Below are 14,955 nucleotides of genomic sequence, written 5' to 3' on the forward strand. Positions count from 1 at the left end.
CACTTAATATTTCAATTAACAGTTTTTTTCTGTTTTCAGTTAATTTTTTCAGGGGTAGGTTACAGGAGCAGCATAGAGCGCCCTTTTGCGGCTGTAGACGTAGCTAAATGTTTATTCTTGTCAGGCGGTATGAATTAAATTTGATATATAAGTCGCACCTGACTGTAAGTCGCAGGACCAGCCAAACTATGAAAAAAAAGTCTGACTTATAGTCCTGAAAAATTGGTATTTTTCTACTATACATGTACAACCTGTACAGGTCCTTCTAAAAAAAATTCATATTTTGATAAAGTGCATTATTTTCCATAATGTAATGATAAAAAAAATAACTTTCATATATTTTAGATTCATTGCACACCAACTGAAATATTTCAGGTCTTTTATTGTTTTAATACGGATGTTTTTGGCACACAGCTCATGTAAACCCAAAATTTCTATCTCAAAAAATTAGCATATTTCATCCGACCAATAAAAGAAAAGTGTTTTTAATACAAAAAAAGTCAACCTTCAAATAATTATGTTCAGTTATGCACTCAATACTTGGTGGGGAATCCTTTTGCAGAAATGACTGCTTCAGTGCGGCGTGGCATGGAGGCGATCAGCCTGTGGCACTGCTGAGGTGTTCTGGAGGCCCAGGATGCTTCGATAGCGGCCTTAAGCTCATCCAGAGTGTTGGGTCTTGCGTCTCTCAACTTTCTCTTCACAATATCCCACAGATTCTCTATGGGGTTCAGGTCAGGAGAGTTGGCAGGCCAATTGAGCACAGTAATACCATGGTCAGTAAACCATTTACCAGTGGTTTTGTCACTGTGAGCAGGTGCCAGGTCGTGCTGAAAAACCAAATCTTCATCTCCATAAAGCTTTTCAGCAGATGGAAGCCAGAAGTGCTCCAAAATCTCCTGATAGCTAGCTGCACTGACCCTGCCCTTGATAAAACACAGCGGACCAACACCAGCAGCTGACATGACACCCCAGACCATCACTGACTGTGGGTGCTTGACACTGGACTTCAGGCATTTGGGCATTTCCTTCTCCCCAGGCTTCCTCTAGACTCTGGCACATTGATTTCCGAATGACATGCAAAATTTGCTTTAGTCCGAAAAAAGTACTTTGGACCACTGAGCAACAGTCCAGTGCTGTTTCTCTGTAGCCCAAAAGTGGCTTGACCTGGGGAATGCGGCACCTGTAGCCCATTTCCTGCTCACGCCTGTGCACGGTGGCTCTGGATGTTTCTACTCCAGACTCAGTCCACTGCTTCCGCAGGTCCCCCAAGGTCTGGAATCGGTCCTTCTCCACAATCTTCCTCAGGGTCCGCTCACCTCTTCTCGTTGTGCAGCGTTTTTTGCCACACTTTTTCCTTCCCACAGACTTCCCACTGAGGTGCCTTGATACAGCACTCTGGGAAAAGCCTATTCGTTCAGAAATGTCTTTCTGTGTCTTACCCTCTCGCTTGAGGGTGTCAATGATGGCCTTCTGGACAGCAGTCGGGTCGGCAGTCTTACCCATGATTGCGGTTTTGAGTAATGAACCAGGCTGGGAGTTTTTAAAAGCCTCAGGAATCTTTTGCAGGTGTTTAGAGTTGATTCAGATGATTAGGTTAATCGCTCGTTTAGAGAACCTTTTCATGATATACAAATTTTTTGAGAATTTTGGGTTTTCATGAGCTGTATGCCAAAATCATCAGTATTAAAACAATAAAAGACCTGAAATATTTCATTTGGTGTGCAATGAATCTAAAATATATGAAAGTTTAATTTTTATCATTACATTATGGAAAATAATTAACTTGTATATAACTAGCTTTTCTCTAGCATATATATATATAAAGAACCTGTATATCATCAGCCTGCAGTGCACATCTGGACTTATTTTATAGCGTAACGTGGGCGTTTATATGTAGAATAAAACGTTAGTACCTGTGATATTAGCACCAGGGGTCATTATTTGACTGTAGACTGAATTTAAACCGGCTTCTGGATGTTATTGAAGGGGTTACAGATTTGAGCTATATTGGGTTTTTTTTTACCGCTGGTCACTGCTGGCAATGCTCTCCTATTCTCTATTTTCAGTTGTGTGTTTTTGTTGAATGCGTCCCAGCTCAAGTGTATAGTATTTGGCCCAGATTCTTTCCTCTACCCAGTAAATATGACGATCCAACGGCACGCAGTCTCTCCAAACTCTGACACGCTCTGTGATCGCTTTCAGCATGCAGCCAAGGAAAACCACAAACTCCTCACTGCCTGGGAAATATCGATCAATACATTCTCATCCAAATCCCGAAGGCGTAGTCGCTTATTAGTTTTATTCTCAAGCCACGGTTGGCCAAGACCAATAAAGTGATTCCTTAACCGTCAAGCCATCAGTCAAATTACGAGTTATATCTGTCTCCTAACCAGTTAATCTGTAATTTGCTTCAGTTGTTAAGGCTGGCCTTTATTAAACAAGCAGCATATGTAGTAAAACTTTATATTAAACAAACAGGTTTTTTTACACTGCTACTATCCGGTTGCCAAGCAGAAAGTATGTATTTGGACTAATATTTGACGAATCAAGTTTACTTTGGCTTTGCCGTGCTTTACAAAATCCTTCCAGGGTATATATTTTTTCAAAACCTCTTTTATGGAAATAATGGTGAAAAATTTCCAGTGAGGATTATGTCAACGTTAACCCATTCAGTGCCTCTTTGCTCAAGTCATGAATGCATCATATTTCTTCCTAAAAATACGAAAATTAAGTATATTTTTGGACTTTTTTTTTTCTTTTTTTGAAATGAAAAAATTGTGGTTTACCCAATAATAAATATTTTGTAATTTAAAGAATGAATCTAATTCACATACATAATACATAAATACGCGCGCGCGCGCACACACACACACACACACACCCACCCACACACGTCTGGTGCGCTATCTTTCTGGGGACTCGCCATGCTGTACAAACCATATATTCTATCCCCCTACACTACCCCTGCCCCTAAACCTACCCATCACACGAAACTTTCAGCATTTTTACATTTTTTAAATATCTCATTCTGTATGATTTACAAGCTGTTGCACCCATGGGGACCTCAATTTATGTCCCCACAGTGACACGAGTCCCCATGAGTCTGTGTGCATTCAGGTTAAAGTCCCCACCAGGCTAGAAAAACATGAACACACACAAACACACACAGAGAGAGAGAGAGAGAAAACTGGTCAAAAGTTTGGAAACATTAAATTTTTTAAAAGTAGTTTCTTAATCTCACCAAGGCTGCATTTATGTGATCAAAAATACCATTAACATTGTAATAAGTCAATAAAAATCAGTTTATAAAATGCTAGAGAAAAGTAGTAGATGCGGTCTCGCAGACATCCCAGACAGGTGCTGGTCATTCAAAAGCTAAATTCAGAAAATATGATGAGGCATATCTTGTTCTCGGATTCAGTGTTAATGTGTTTGGCCAGGAGGAGAGGCCCATGCGAGTCCTCCTATGCTAATAGAGTTATATCGCACGTCCAATAAAACGAGCGTTTGAAGCGAAATTGACACGCTCCAGGAGCTGCACCTGGATTAAGGCCGCTTTAAGCAGTACTTCCGCCTGTCTCGCGTCAAAGTTCGACAAAGAAGAACGAATTCTGGAAGGACACAAGTTCGGTACTCTGCTAATAAAACGCCAGCATTATGATAGCTTAGCTCGCTCTCACTCCTGTATGTATATTTTAGGCTACAATAAAACGATATGTCTTAAAACAGCACTTCTGCCTCTTTTCATTTTCGCAAAAAAATATTCAACATTAAAAGCCACACAAATGTGGTTAAGGCAACTCATATTGATTAGCTTCACGTATATTTCTAACAAACGAAATATAAAACACCACCCTGCCTCTTCATTTAAATAAAAAAAAAAAATTAACATTAATATGTGTTTCAGACAATATTTGTGCATATATGATTATCACTGTAGTAAATTAAATATGACCTAAAACACAACCTGTTTATGTGTGATCAGTATTAAGCCATTATAAAAGTATAAGTAAAAAATTCTCAAGGACAGTTAAAGCATATGTGCGCTTCATGTGCTTGATTGATTTTAAAAGCAACACAATTGTAATTTCAAAATGTTTATTTACATTTTTTCATAGGTTGAAGGGGGGACTTGACCAAAGAAGTTTGAGAAGCACTGTATTACACTTTAGCATATATTACAACAGAAACCAGTTATTTATTAAAAAAAGATATATTTTTATTGTAATATTAATGTGTAATAATAAGAAGAATTTTTACTGTATTTTGATTAAATATATGCAGCTGTTTTCTAACTTTTTACCAGTACTGTTATAATTTGTCTATTTTCACAGTTATAATGTTCTGAATTTAAGTGTTTTTTTTCCTAGACAGCATGATTATTGCTGTATTACAGTAAAGAAATTGGGTGTATTTATTTGAGAATTGATATTTAATTTTTTCTTGGCAGTACTGAAACGTTTATTGCTGGGAACTTGTCTCAGTACAAAAAAAATGCACATTGTGTAAAAATTACACACACAAAAACTCTCAAATCCCAGCTCATTATATAGAAACTTAAGTAGGTAGGTTGATTCCCATAAAACAAAGACTTTTCTACCTGCATTCACTCAGATATGCTTTGATGTTCTGCTATTGATGTTCTGCTATTTTTTGGCGCTGCTCATGCGGCGACTCGCACAGGTGTCTGTAGTATGTGTGATTGCATCTTGCGTCTTGTTTGTTTGAGTGCGTTTCGTGGCTTGTAGACGGTGCTTTTTGGCTTACTTTTTTAAGACATATATATATATATATATACACATCTTTTTCGGCGATGGTTTTAAGGAAGATGAGTGCCATGCTTATTTTAGTTTTATTACTTTTGCCTAATTTGGCCGTTGGAACATTACCGAACAGGATTCAATACACCCGGGACTTTCTCCTTGGACTGAATGCAGGCAGTTTGGTGCCAGGGCAACCCGCAAATGTTCCCCTTATTAAGGACATTTTTACGCCTTCTAGTAACCAGCTCTTTGGTCCTGATGAAGAATATCGTGGAAGTAGGAAGGTACGGAAAAGAGGCAAGAAGGGTGGCGTGAGACAGCGGGTGAGGATTCTAACAAGGAAAAAACGTCTGCCGTTACCCTCAATAGTCCTTGCTAACGTCCAGTCGTTAAAAAACAAGGTGGATGAACTCCAGGCACGAGTTGCTTACACACGCGAGTTCAGAGATGCGTGTGTGTTGGCCTTTACGGAGACGTGGTTGACGCCCGCAGATACTGACTCCGCTTTCAACCTCGATGGTTTTGGAGTACCAGTACGCCTTGATCGTGACCCAGACACAACAGGGAAGCGACAGGGAGGTGGAGTATGCTTTTATGTTAACCCACAATGGTGTAATAATGTGACTGTAAGAGAGAAAATCTGTGAACCGGACATTGAGCTATTGTCTATTTCCGTGAGACCGTATTATCTGCCCAGAGAATTTCCTCAAGTGTTCCTAACTGTTGTGTATATCCACCCAAGAGCCAATATAAAAAATGCCAACGATATATTGTTCTCTGTGCTACAACGACTTCAGTCTATATCACCGGACGCCCCGTGCCTGGTCATGGGTGATTTTAACCACAGTAACTGCAGAAAAACATTGAGCCACTTTCATCAGTACATTACCTGTAATACTCGAGGCGTTAAGACTCTCGACTTGTGTTACGGATCTATCCGTGGTGCGTATAGATCCGTTGCTGAGCCCCCGCTGGGCTCTTCAGACCATAATGTGGTGCACTTGTTCCCAATATATAAGACTGTGCTACGGAGGAGAGGTACAGAAACACGGAAGGTTCAGGTGTGGAGTGAGGAGGGTACTTCAGCACTGCAAGGATGCTTCGAGTGTACGGACTGGTCTGTTTTTTACGAACTGTCGGATAATATTAATGAGTGGACTGATGTGGTATGCAGTTACATTTCTTTTTGTGTTGAGAATGTGATTGAGACTAATGTGATTACCTGCCATTCAAACAATAAGCCCTTGTTTAATGCAGAATTGAAAAATCTTTTAAGGGAAAAAAGGGTTGCTTTCAAAAGCGGTGATAAAATTGCCTACTCTGTTATTAGGAAGGAAGTTAGAGCGGCTATTGCAAAGGCAAAACATAACTATAAAGACAAAATAGAATGTAAATTTTTAAACTCAGACTTAAGAGCGGTTTGGGACGGAATGAAATTAATGACAGGTTTGCAGGAAACTAATAGGACTATGGTCTCTTTAAATGGATATTCATCTAATGTGTTTTTAGCTAATGAATTAAACAATTTTTATTTACGATTTAATGAGGATGATGATGATGATGTTAAGTTAAAGAATGACTATTCACAAAGTAATATGTTTAATATTGATGCTTCTACAGTGGCTAGGTTATTTAAAAGTATAAAAGTAAATAAAAGCCCTGGACCGGACAATATTAGTGGCAAGGTACTGAAAGCATGTAGTTCACAGTTAAGTGGTATATTTACACAGATTTTTAATCTTTCTCTTAGGATGCAAATTGTCCCACAAATCTGGAAACACTCCACAGTTGTTCCTGTGGCAAAGTGTAGAAATCCTAAGGTTTTAAATGATTTTAGGCCAGTAGCCCTCACCTCTCTGGTGATGAAAACATTTGAGAAAATTGTGAGAGGGGAAATATTGAAGTATGTAGAAGACAAATTAGATCCCTTCCAATTTGCGTACAGGGCAGGGAGGGGTGTTGAAGATGCTGTTGCGACTTTAGTGCATCTAGTAACTCAACATCTGGAGACTCAAAAAGCAAGGGTACGGCTAGCTTTTATCGATTTTTCTAGTGCATTTAATACAATAAGGCCATATATGCTAGCCGAGAAGCTTGTGGAATTATTTAATCTGGATCTTAATCTGGTAGGATGGATAGTCAATTTTCTGACAAATAGGACACAGTGTGTGCGTGTCAATGGTCACATATCCTCCATGTTAAGTTCCTCCACAGGTTCTCCTCAAGGGTGCGTACTTTCGCCACTGCTTTTTATTTTATATACCAATGATTGTAGTACTACATTAGATAAGAGATATATACTGAAGTTTGCGGATGACACTGTCATTGTGAGCCTTTTAGCAAATGAGGAGACATCGCATGGTTCTGTGGTTGAGGACTTCGTTTCTTGGTGTACAAACTGTGGCCTAAACTTAAATTTAGCTAAGACCAAGGATATGATTATAGACTTTGGAAAGTCTGTTATTCCTGTCTCTCCTACTGTTATTAATGGTAGAGCTCTTGAACTGGTGGATGAGTATAGATACTTGGGTACAGTGATTGATAATAAATTAAACTATAATGCTAATACTGATGCCATTTGTAAAAAGGTCCAACAACGCTTGTTTTTCCTAAGGAAAATGAATTCTTTTAAGGTCTGTAGAGTGCTAATGATACTGTTTTATCAGAGTTTTATTGAATCTGTTATTTCCTATTGCGTCATTGTATGGTTTGACTGTATTACGTTGTCTAGCAGGAATAGATTGATGAGGTTAATTAAGACTGCATCTCGGATTATTGGAGTTACCCAGATATCGGTGCAAGACATTTTTAAAGAGCGCATTGTTAAAAAAGCCAATGTGATAATTAATTCCTCTTCTCATCCATTGCACAGAGAGTTTGTGGTACTTCCATCAGGACGTAGATACAGAGCAATAGGAGGGAGAACAAAGAGATTTAAACACTCATTCATACCGACTGCCGTTTCTATGTTAAACCAACTGTAATTGTAATGATGTGTGTGATTGTATAAATTATGTGTTTGGGACACTTGTGCAAATTAAATTTCCTGTACGGATGAATAATAAACTGAACTGAACTGAACTGAACTGCCTATTTTGATGTTCCCTGACACTTTCCTTCCAGGTCGACACCAGCAAGTGTTTAGATTGCACCTAACGGCATGTTTTGTTTCTAGATGCGTCAAAAGGGATCCGTACGAGGCACAAAGGCAGCCGAAGAGTAGCCGAATCCTTTTTAGTAGCACAAGGCAGGTGGAGAGACTCCGTAAGTCGTACCGGAGGAAAGGCAGCCGATCCGTCGCGCACTCTTTCTTTCTCACGTTCTTTTCATCCGCCGCCACCCACTAACCCATCACTTCACTGCCTCCATTTCAGCTAACCACAACTAACTTTTCTTCTCTCAGCTGACGTGTGGGTGAGCACAACCCGAGTAAAAGTGTTAGTCATTTCAGACAAACTCTTGGCTGAACCGGCCAATAGCGTTCGCTCAGGCCAGAGGAAAATAGTGCCTCAACGGCGCAAATTAAAAGCAGGTGTTTGCAGCTCCTTGAAAAAGGCTCATCTGCAAGTTCTAATGGTTTTAGACTCCAGTTGAAAGGTAAAATAGTTTTTTTGAGGCGTTCTTGATGTTTAAAGCAAGTGTGGAGGCCAACGGCTGTAGCTTCCAAAAGCAGCGTTTTCTTCTGTCGAGTTGTTGATCTGCTCTCTAAATGGAGGCAGGTTGCGATGTTTACAGGAGCAGCTGCAATGGCCTTCTTTTTCTTTTCCATTATTCTCATCCCAAAGGGTTAGTGCATGCAAACACAGTCATCATGTCATTCCAAACGACTCCATATGGCTTTTTCTTTCATGAAGATGTTTTGAATCTGCACATTTGTTTTCCATACAATGAAAGCATACAGTGACCACAGGCTGTATTTATGAGAACATTTTTATGATTATATTTGAAGTCTTCTGAAACTGTGCAATACCAAAATGTGATTTTGCTCTCAAATGTAATTTGCATATTCAAATACGGAAGTCCAAAGGAGATTTGAGAGCTAGGAAATGTTTGCAGAGAATAACCACCTAGATATCGTATCAGTTTGTTTGTTTCATAAAAGGTGTCAATCCCTGATCACTATATACTTTCATTATATTCAAATGAGCAGCTCTTCAGAAAGGAAGACAATAAATGATGACAGAACGTGAACGATTCCTTCGTATTGGTCACGTGTGTTGCTTGATTTTGCACCGTCTCTAAGGCAGTTATGAAGTTAATTTTATAGACTTTCTTTGGAGAGAAATTGAGCGTCTGTTGAGAGTCATAGCGGAGCACAGCCGCTTCATATTTGTGTTATTCTCCCTCCCTCTGCGTTTGGCTGTGCCATAAAACGATCTGGAAGAGATGAGACTCTCCTCGGCCTCTCTTTCCAAGCGTCTCTGCCCAATCTTGTTTTTTTTCCCTCCCCCCCGTCCTTCATTTCTCATTTCTCTTCATCGCTCCATTGCTGTTTCTCTGTGCTGTGTTCTTGGTTTTCTAATCACTGCTTTTGTGTTTGTTGATTTTTCCAGAGTGTGTTTGTACTCGGTGCATGCGAGCGTGTGTGTTTCTGCTCTCTTTGATTTGAGTGAGTGAGTGTGTGTGTGTGTGTGTGCGCTTTAGCACGTGTGAGTGTTGAATTCACACTAACCAGGCACAATGAAAACTAAATGCTGCAACGCTGAGACAATCTCAGCAGATCAGAAGTAATTTGCAGTGTTTACTAAGGCACTATTATTTTTAGGCAAAGTTGGTGTTACTGATTCAAACACATTTAGTATGTTAAGTGATTAGTGATTTAGACTTTCGTGTTTTCCGTCTTAAAATCTAGATTTGAAAAAAAAATTTTTTTACTATTTTTATACTATTTTATATATATATATATATATATAGTGTTTTATTTTAATAATATTTTGAATTAGTTTTTGTTTTCAGTTTATTTATTTATTTTTATTTGCTTTTGTCATTTTAGTTATTTTTTTCATATTTGGCTTAAATTTCAGAGTTAGTTCATTAAGTGCATCTACTTTTTTATTTTATTTTGGTAATACTTAAAAATGTAAGGTTTCATTTGTTTGCAACTATTTAACTAAACTAGTTAACATGAACAGACAATGAAAAACACTACATGATTTGTTTATCTTCGTTAATTTACTATCTTAAAAAGAAAATCAATCAAAAGTTGTATCTGTTAACATTAAATGCACGGTGAACAAACCATTAACATTTACTAGCATTAAAAATAATGGTGTAAATTAAATATAGCTTGCTAGTTCATGTTAGCTAATGCATTAAAGGACAACTCCGGTGAGAAATGACCCTAGGGCTGATTAGCAGATGGTTACCGAGTAGATTGTTCTCTGGGATGCGTTTTCATGAAAATCGAATGTAAAGAGTTTTATCTCTTAAAACAGATTAGCTTATAACACTAGTCTATGGGGCACAGAGTAAGTGAAATTAAATCGCTAGTTAATGCCACTAACAAGGCTAAAAATATCCTCACACTAACACGGCAGCATAATTAGGATCCCTACATGCAAACCGAAGCATTGAGAACTTTGTAAGAGTACAAACAGTTTAATAAGAAGATACTTTATAAACAAAGCGCATTACGCGTTCACGGTCAGGCGCCATCTTGGAAAACAGTCTCGACTAGTCGAGCGACGAACGCTGTGCTAAATATATAAATATTTAATTTCACTTACCCTGTGCCCCAAAGACATGCGTTATAAGCTAATCTGTTTTTAGAGATAAAACTCTTTACATTCGATTTTAATGAAAACGCATCGCAGAGAACGATCTACTCGCTAACCATCTGTTAATTACCCCTAGGGTCATTTCTCACCGGAGTTTTCCCTTAACAATGAATCATTTTTATGCAATTTTTTCAGAGATGACTAGATTCAAAGTAACACAATTTCATGCATAACCCTTTTAAATCAGCTCAAAATATCTCACATAGGGTGTCTTTGCTGACCTGAAAAAAATTATATAATATGATATTTCTTGACTTTTGCCGCTAGATGTCCTTATAGCTCTTTATGGAGCAGATGAGCTGTTCAGCTGGGTCCTAAAGTCAGTTTCTCTTCAGTACGCATTCAGATACACATTTAGAAATCATAAAATATTTTTTTGGTAAAGGTTTCACATTTTTACTTGTAATTTTGAGCATTTTTAGGTTTTTCTATGTATTCTGAAGCATTCATTTTATTCCAAAGGGAGTCAAATTAACTCGCAACGGGAGGATTTGTTACTTTTTTTAAATTTTGAGCACAATACAGTTTTCGTATTTGTGCCACAAAAGTCCTAGGGTCTAGGGATGAACACTCAATGTTTTATAATATTTAAATGAGTTTCGGGTCAAAATGACCCGAGGGAAGGATGAGGGTTAGTTAATTTTCCATTCAGTATTTAACTTACATTTTACTTCAGCTTTATTTCAATTAAAGAAAAGTTAAAAATAGTTTTTGTAAGTTAAAAAATTTCCAACCTTGTTTTAACACTCAAGCAAACACTCATGCAATATATTTTTTTAGACCAATTAAAAAATGGGTTAAACTTTACAATAAGGTTTTATTGGTTAACATGAACTGCACTTATTAATCATACAGCATTTATTAATCTTAATGTTAATTTCAAAATTTACTAATACAGTATTAAATGTTTTGTTATAATAAGGTAATGCACTGTGAACCAACATGAACAAACGATGAACAGCTGGATTTTTTATTAACTAACATTAACAAATACAGTAATTTGTGTATTGCTCGTGGTTAGTTCATGTGAGTTAATACATTAACAGATGAAACCTTCATAACACAGTTATTTTAGTGTTTTATGATATTAATATTTAGCTTTTTTTATGTTTTGAGTTTAATATTGGAGGATTTTCGACCAATGAGATTTCCAACCAAATTCAAACCTCATGGATTAGAATGGAAGAGTTTGTCACGATAGGCTGCATTGCGTTTTCATGCCTGGTTAGGACGTGATGATGGAATGATTCATGTTTACTGTTATTATGTTGGCTTCCTAACGCTCACCGTTTTCTTCTCATTCCTGTAGCTTCGTAAAACTGGTCAGGTTCGAGGCACCAGTGCTGCTCACGAACAATGAGGCAAAACTACAAGAATCCAACCACGATGACGCCTGACGAAAGGCATCAACGCATCCAACAAACCGGCCAGCGGCGGCGCCGTCCTCCTCCACCAGACCGAAGAATGACACAATGATCAGTAGTACTGGACAGGGTGGACACACTTGTGCGCTGGACGACATTTGACCTGTTTTCTAGATTCAGGCGGGTCCATCCAGTGACTCTTACCACGTTGTTAGGACGTCTAGAAATATCAAGAGTATTGCTGTATGGTTGTGTTATTCTAATTCAGAAAAAAAAAAAAACGACTTAATTTTGGCAGGCATCGGACCAATTATTTGTTTGTTTTTGTTTGGTTATATATCTGTGCGTATTGAGATCTTTACTTCCCTGTCTGTGTTTAGTCTTTTCTCCCCTAGATGAAGCCCTTCTTTTGAGTTGCTTTATTTCCTAATCATTTTTAAAGGGGTTTTAGATTTGTCCTGTCAGCGTAGTCCTGCCATCTTGTTTTTCTGGGGAAATGTGTGATGCTGCTTGCACGGCATGCACATTTGTGCGCTAAAACACACGTCCACCCCGCAGAATGGATTATTTTATTCTGCGAGTGGCTTTTGCATGAGCTCAGGCATGTTAGCGGCTGTATTTGAGAGGGTCTCCGTGCTCTCAGAGACCCCTCATGTGACCCCCCCCCACACACACACACACACACACCCAGGAGGACTCTTCAGATGAACATGGTTCTCCACTCCTAGATCCAAACTAATTACCGGAGCAAATCGCTGCTGCTGCTGTTTTTAATTTTTCGAGTGGCTGTAGGACAGGCAAAGTGCTTTTATATATCGCTAATCTACCTGTAACGCTCTCAGGGTTCCCACGGCCACAGAAAACCTGGAGATATCAGGGAAACGTGATTTCCAGGCCTTCATTCAGTTTCATCTAAATTTTCAAAATGATTTAATTTAGTCCCTCAAGCACAAATCACAGTTATAACAGCGCGGTTTCCAATGAATCTAAATGGTCCTTTTGAGGTCTAACTACCTTTCCAGGTGGATGAATCTCTGGTCGCTGACATTTCTCAGTGCTGATCCTCTTCTGGTATCCTTGCGCATATTATGCAAATATTACTGGCGTTGTCATGACAACAGATTTAAATTCGCTGTCCCTACACAGGCACAGTCAGTAAGAGACTATTGCAGGAGGCTCATGTAGTTTTTTTGTGTACTTATTTAATGCATTACTGTAATTGCAATTTATTTATTTTTTTGCAAGGGACAAATCAGCATTTTCTCAGATCTACATTGCGCTTGTATTGAACCCAGATCTTTTATTTAATGAAATTTAACGCATACATACACTAATGGCCAAAAGTTATGTCCAGCCTAGGAAAATTGACATCTTCACCCTTTATTCAAACATTAAAAATGTACGATGTTTTTGTTAGCATATTGCATAGTTGAGCTTGGAGTCGATTGTTTTATTCACGATAATGCAATGAAGCAACAAATTGTGCGATCGTTTTTGGCCAGACGTAAGAAATTAACAACGCATGCGAATAGCGAGTGAACCAAAGAAATATTAAAAACTATTTTAAGAAATATTAAAAAGCATATTTTTCTATGCATGCTCTTGTTTGCATAGCAAAGTAAAACCTGAAGCTGTAGTTTTCTCAGATTCCTCACATTTGATGGTTTTATTGAACTTGTAGGGTCCTTAAAACAAACCCCCCCTCCGGACATCACTTCTGCCCACTACTGTATCTATGTAACTCATGTATTTCTATAGGAATATTACAAGCTCTATCATATTCTTCTGGTCACCTGTAAACGTTGTGGGAACCCTGAGCTCTGCACATGAATGTGTGCGTGTAGACGCCTCAACAGATGCTTAGGACGTGTTTCAAAGAGCTTGATATTTGTATAGTTTCTATATCGTACCAGGTCAGAGCTAAGCGAGGATGTGCACGTAGAATAATTCTACTTCCTGTTGTCCTCGCCTCTGGCCGTCCTGCACCAGCTCAGATCATCCAGCCTAGCAAAAAAAAAAAAACCCGTCTTGACCCGCAGTGCAGGGCTGTTTTACCTGCTCCTTCATAGAGGTTTTTAAAGTGTCCCGTGTGTGTGCGGTTCTCCAGAGGATCAGATTTGTATCATTATACTGTGGCCAGTGCATTAGTGTCTGTTTTAATAGATGGGCTTTCATGGACAGCTGACGGCTGGAGTTTGTGCACGCAAACCAGGGCCTGATGTCTGCGTTGAAACGTGCCGCACATTTGCAATAGTCTTCAAGCCGGATCGCATGTATTGCTGCTTAACGTTCCTCCCATTTCAAGGTCCACAAATGTTCACGCAATCATGCAACTTGTCATGCGATGGGCTTCAGCCTTCATGGCAGCCGAGGTGACATTATAGTGCACCAGTGTTTCTTTCTTTTCTCTTAGGTCGGGAGGAAGTCATGTTTTGTTTGTTCCTTTTCGTATGTTCTCTAGAGCGATCAGTGCACTGACGTCTGTCTGTCAGACACGTCTACTGTCTGGAGTCTCACGGATCGTGGTTTACTTTTGTACACGTACAGGGCTTTTAGGCTAGCGGGTGGGCATGGGCGGTTCAGGTATCATGAATCTGTCATGTATTGTACTCGAAGCTTGGAGACTTTCTTTCTTGGGGAATTACTCGATGCTGTTTTACTGTCTTTCTGATCGTTTGTTTGAAAAATCAGGGGAACTATCAATGAATGTACATTGGTGTGATTTGATTATGTTTTTTGTTTTTTCCTGCAGCTTTTGATTTGGTTATAAATTTAACACTTAACAATCTAATAAATTTCGACATCAGTCGTGCTTGGGATTTTATTTTGTTTTGTTGTTTTGTTTTGTCACAGTTCTGGAAAACAACCTGGATTTATCCAGTCATTTTAAAACGGGAAAATCTGGAGAGAAAAACAATTGCACAAAAAATATATGATTAATAGATATTTTAAAAAAAATGTTTTATTGATAAACACGTATTATATATTAATATTATTAATTATATATGATGGTTTAATTTAACTAAATGTATACATTTATATTTATAC

General features: G+C 38.5%; 1 protein-coding gene across 1 annotated transcript in view; it reads left to right on the forward strand.

The window, feature by feature from the left end:
* The window catches only part of pitpnb (phosphatidylinositol transfer protein, beta), a 44,989-nt gene extending 30,258 nt beyond the window's left edge, over nt 1–14,731 (forward strand). The window contains exons 11-12 of the mRNA XM_067433883.1: nt 7,942–8,030; nt 11,853–14,731. Of these exons, the coding sequence (XP_067289984.1) occupies nt 7,942–7,989 (48 nt within the window). The 3' untranslated portion in view covers nt 7,990–8,030; nt 11,853–14,731. The remainder of the gene's footprint in view (nt 1–7,941; nt 8,031–11,852) is intronic.
* The last annotated feature ends 224 nt before the right edge of the window (nt 14,732–14,955 follow it).

The sequence above is a fragment of the Pseudorasbora parva genome, chromosome 23, assembly GCF_024679245.1.
Source record: "Pseudorasbora parva isolate DD20220531a chromosome 23, ASM2467924v1, whole genome shotgun sequence".
NCBI classification, from domain to species: Eukaryota; Metazoa; Chordata; class Actinopteri; order Cypriniformes; family Gobionidae; genus Pseudorasbora; species Pseudorasbora parva.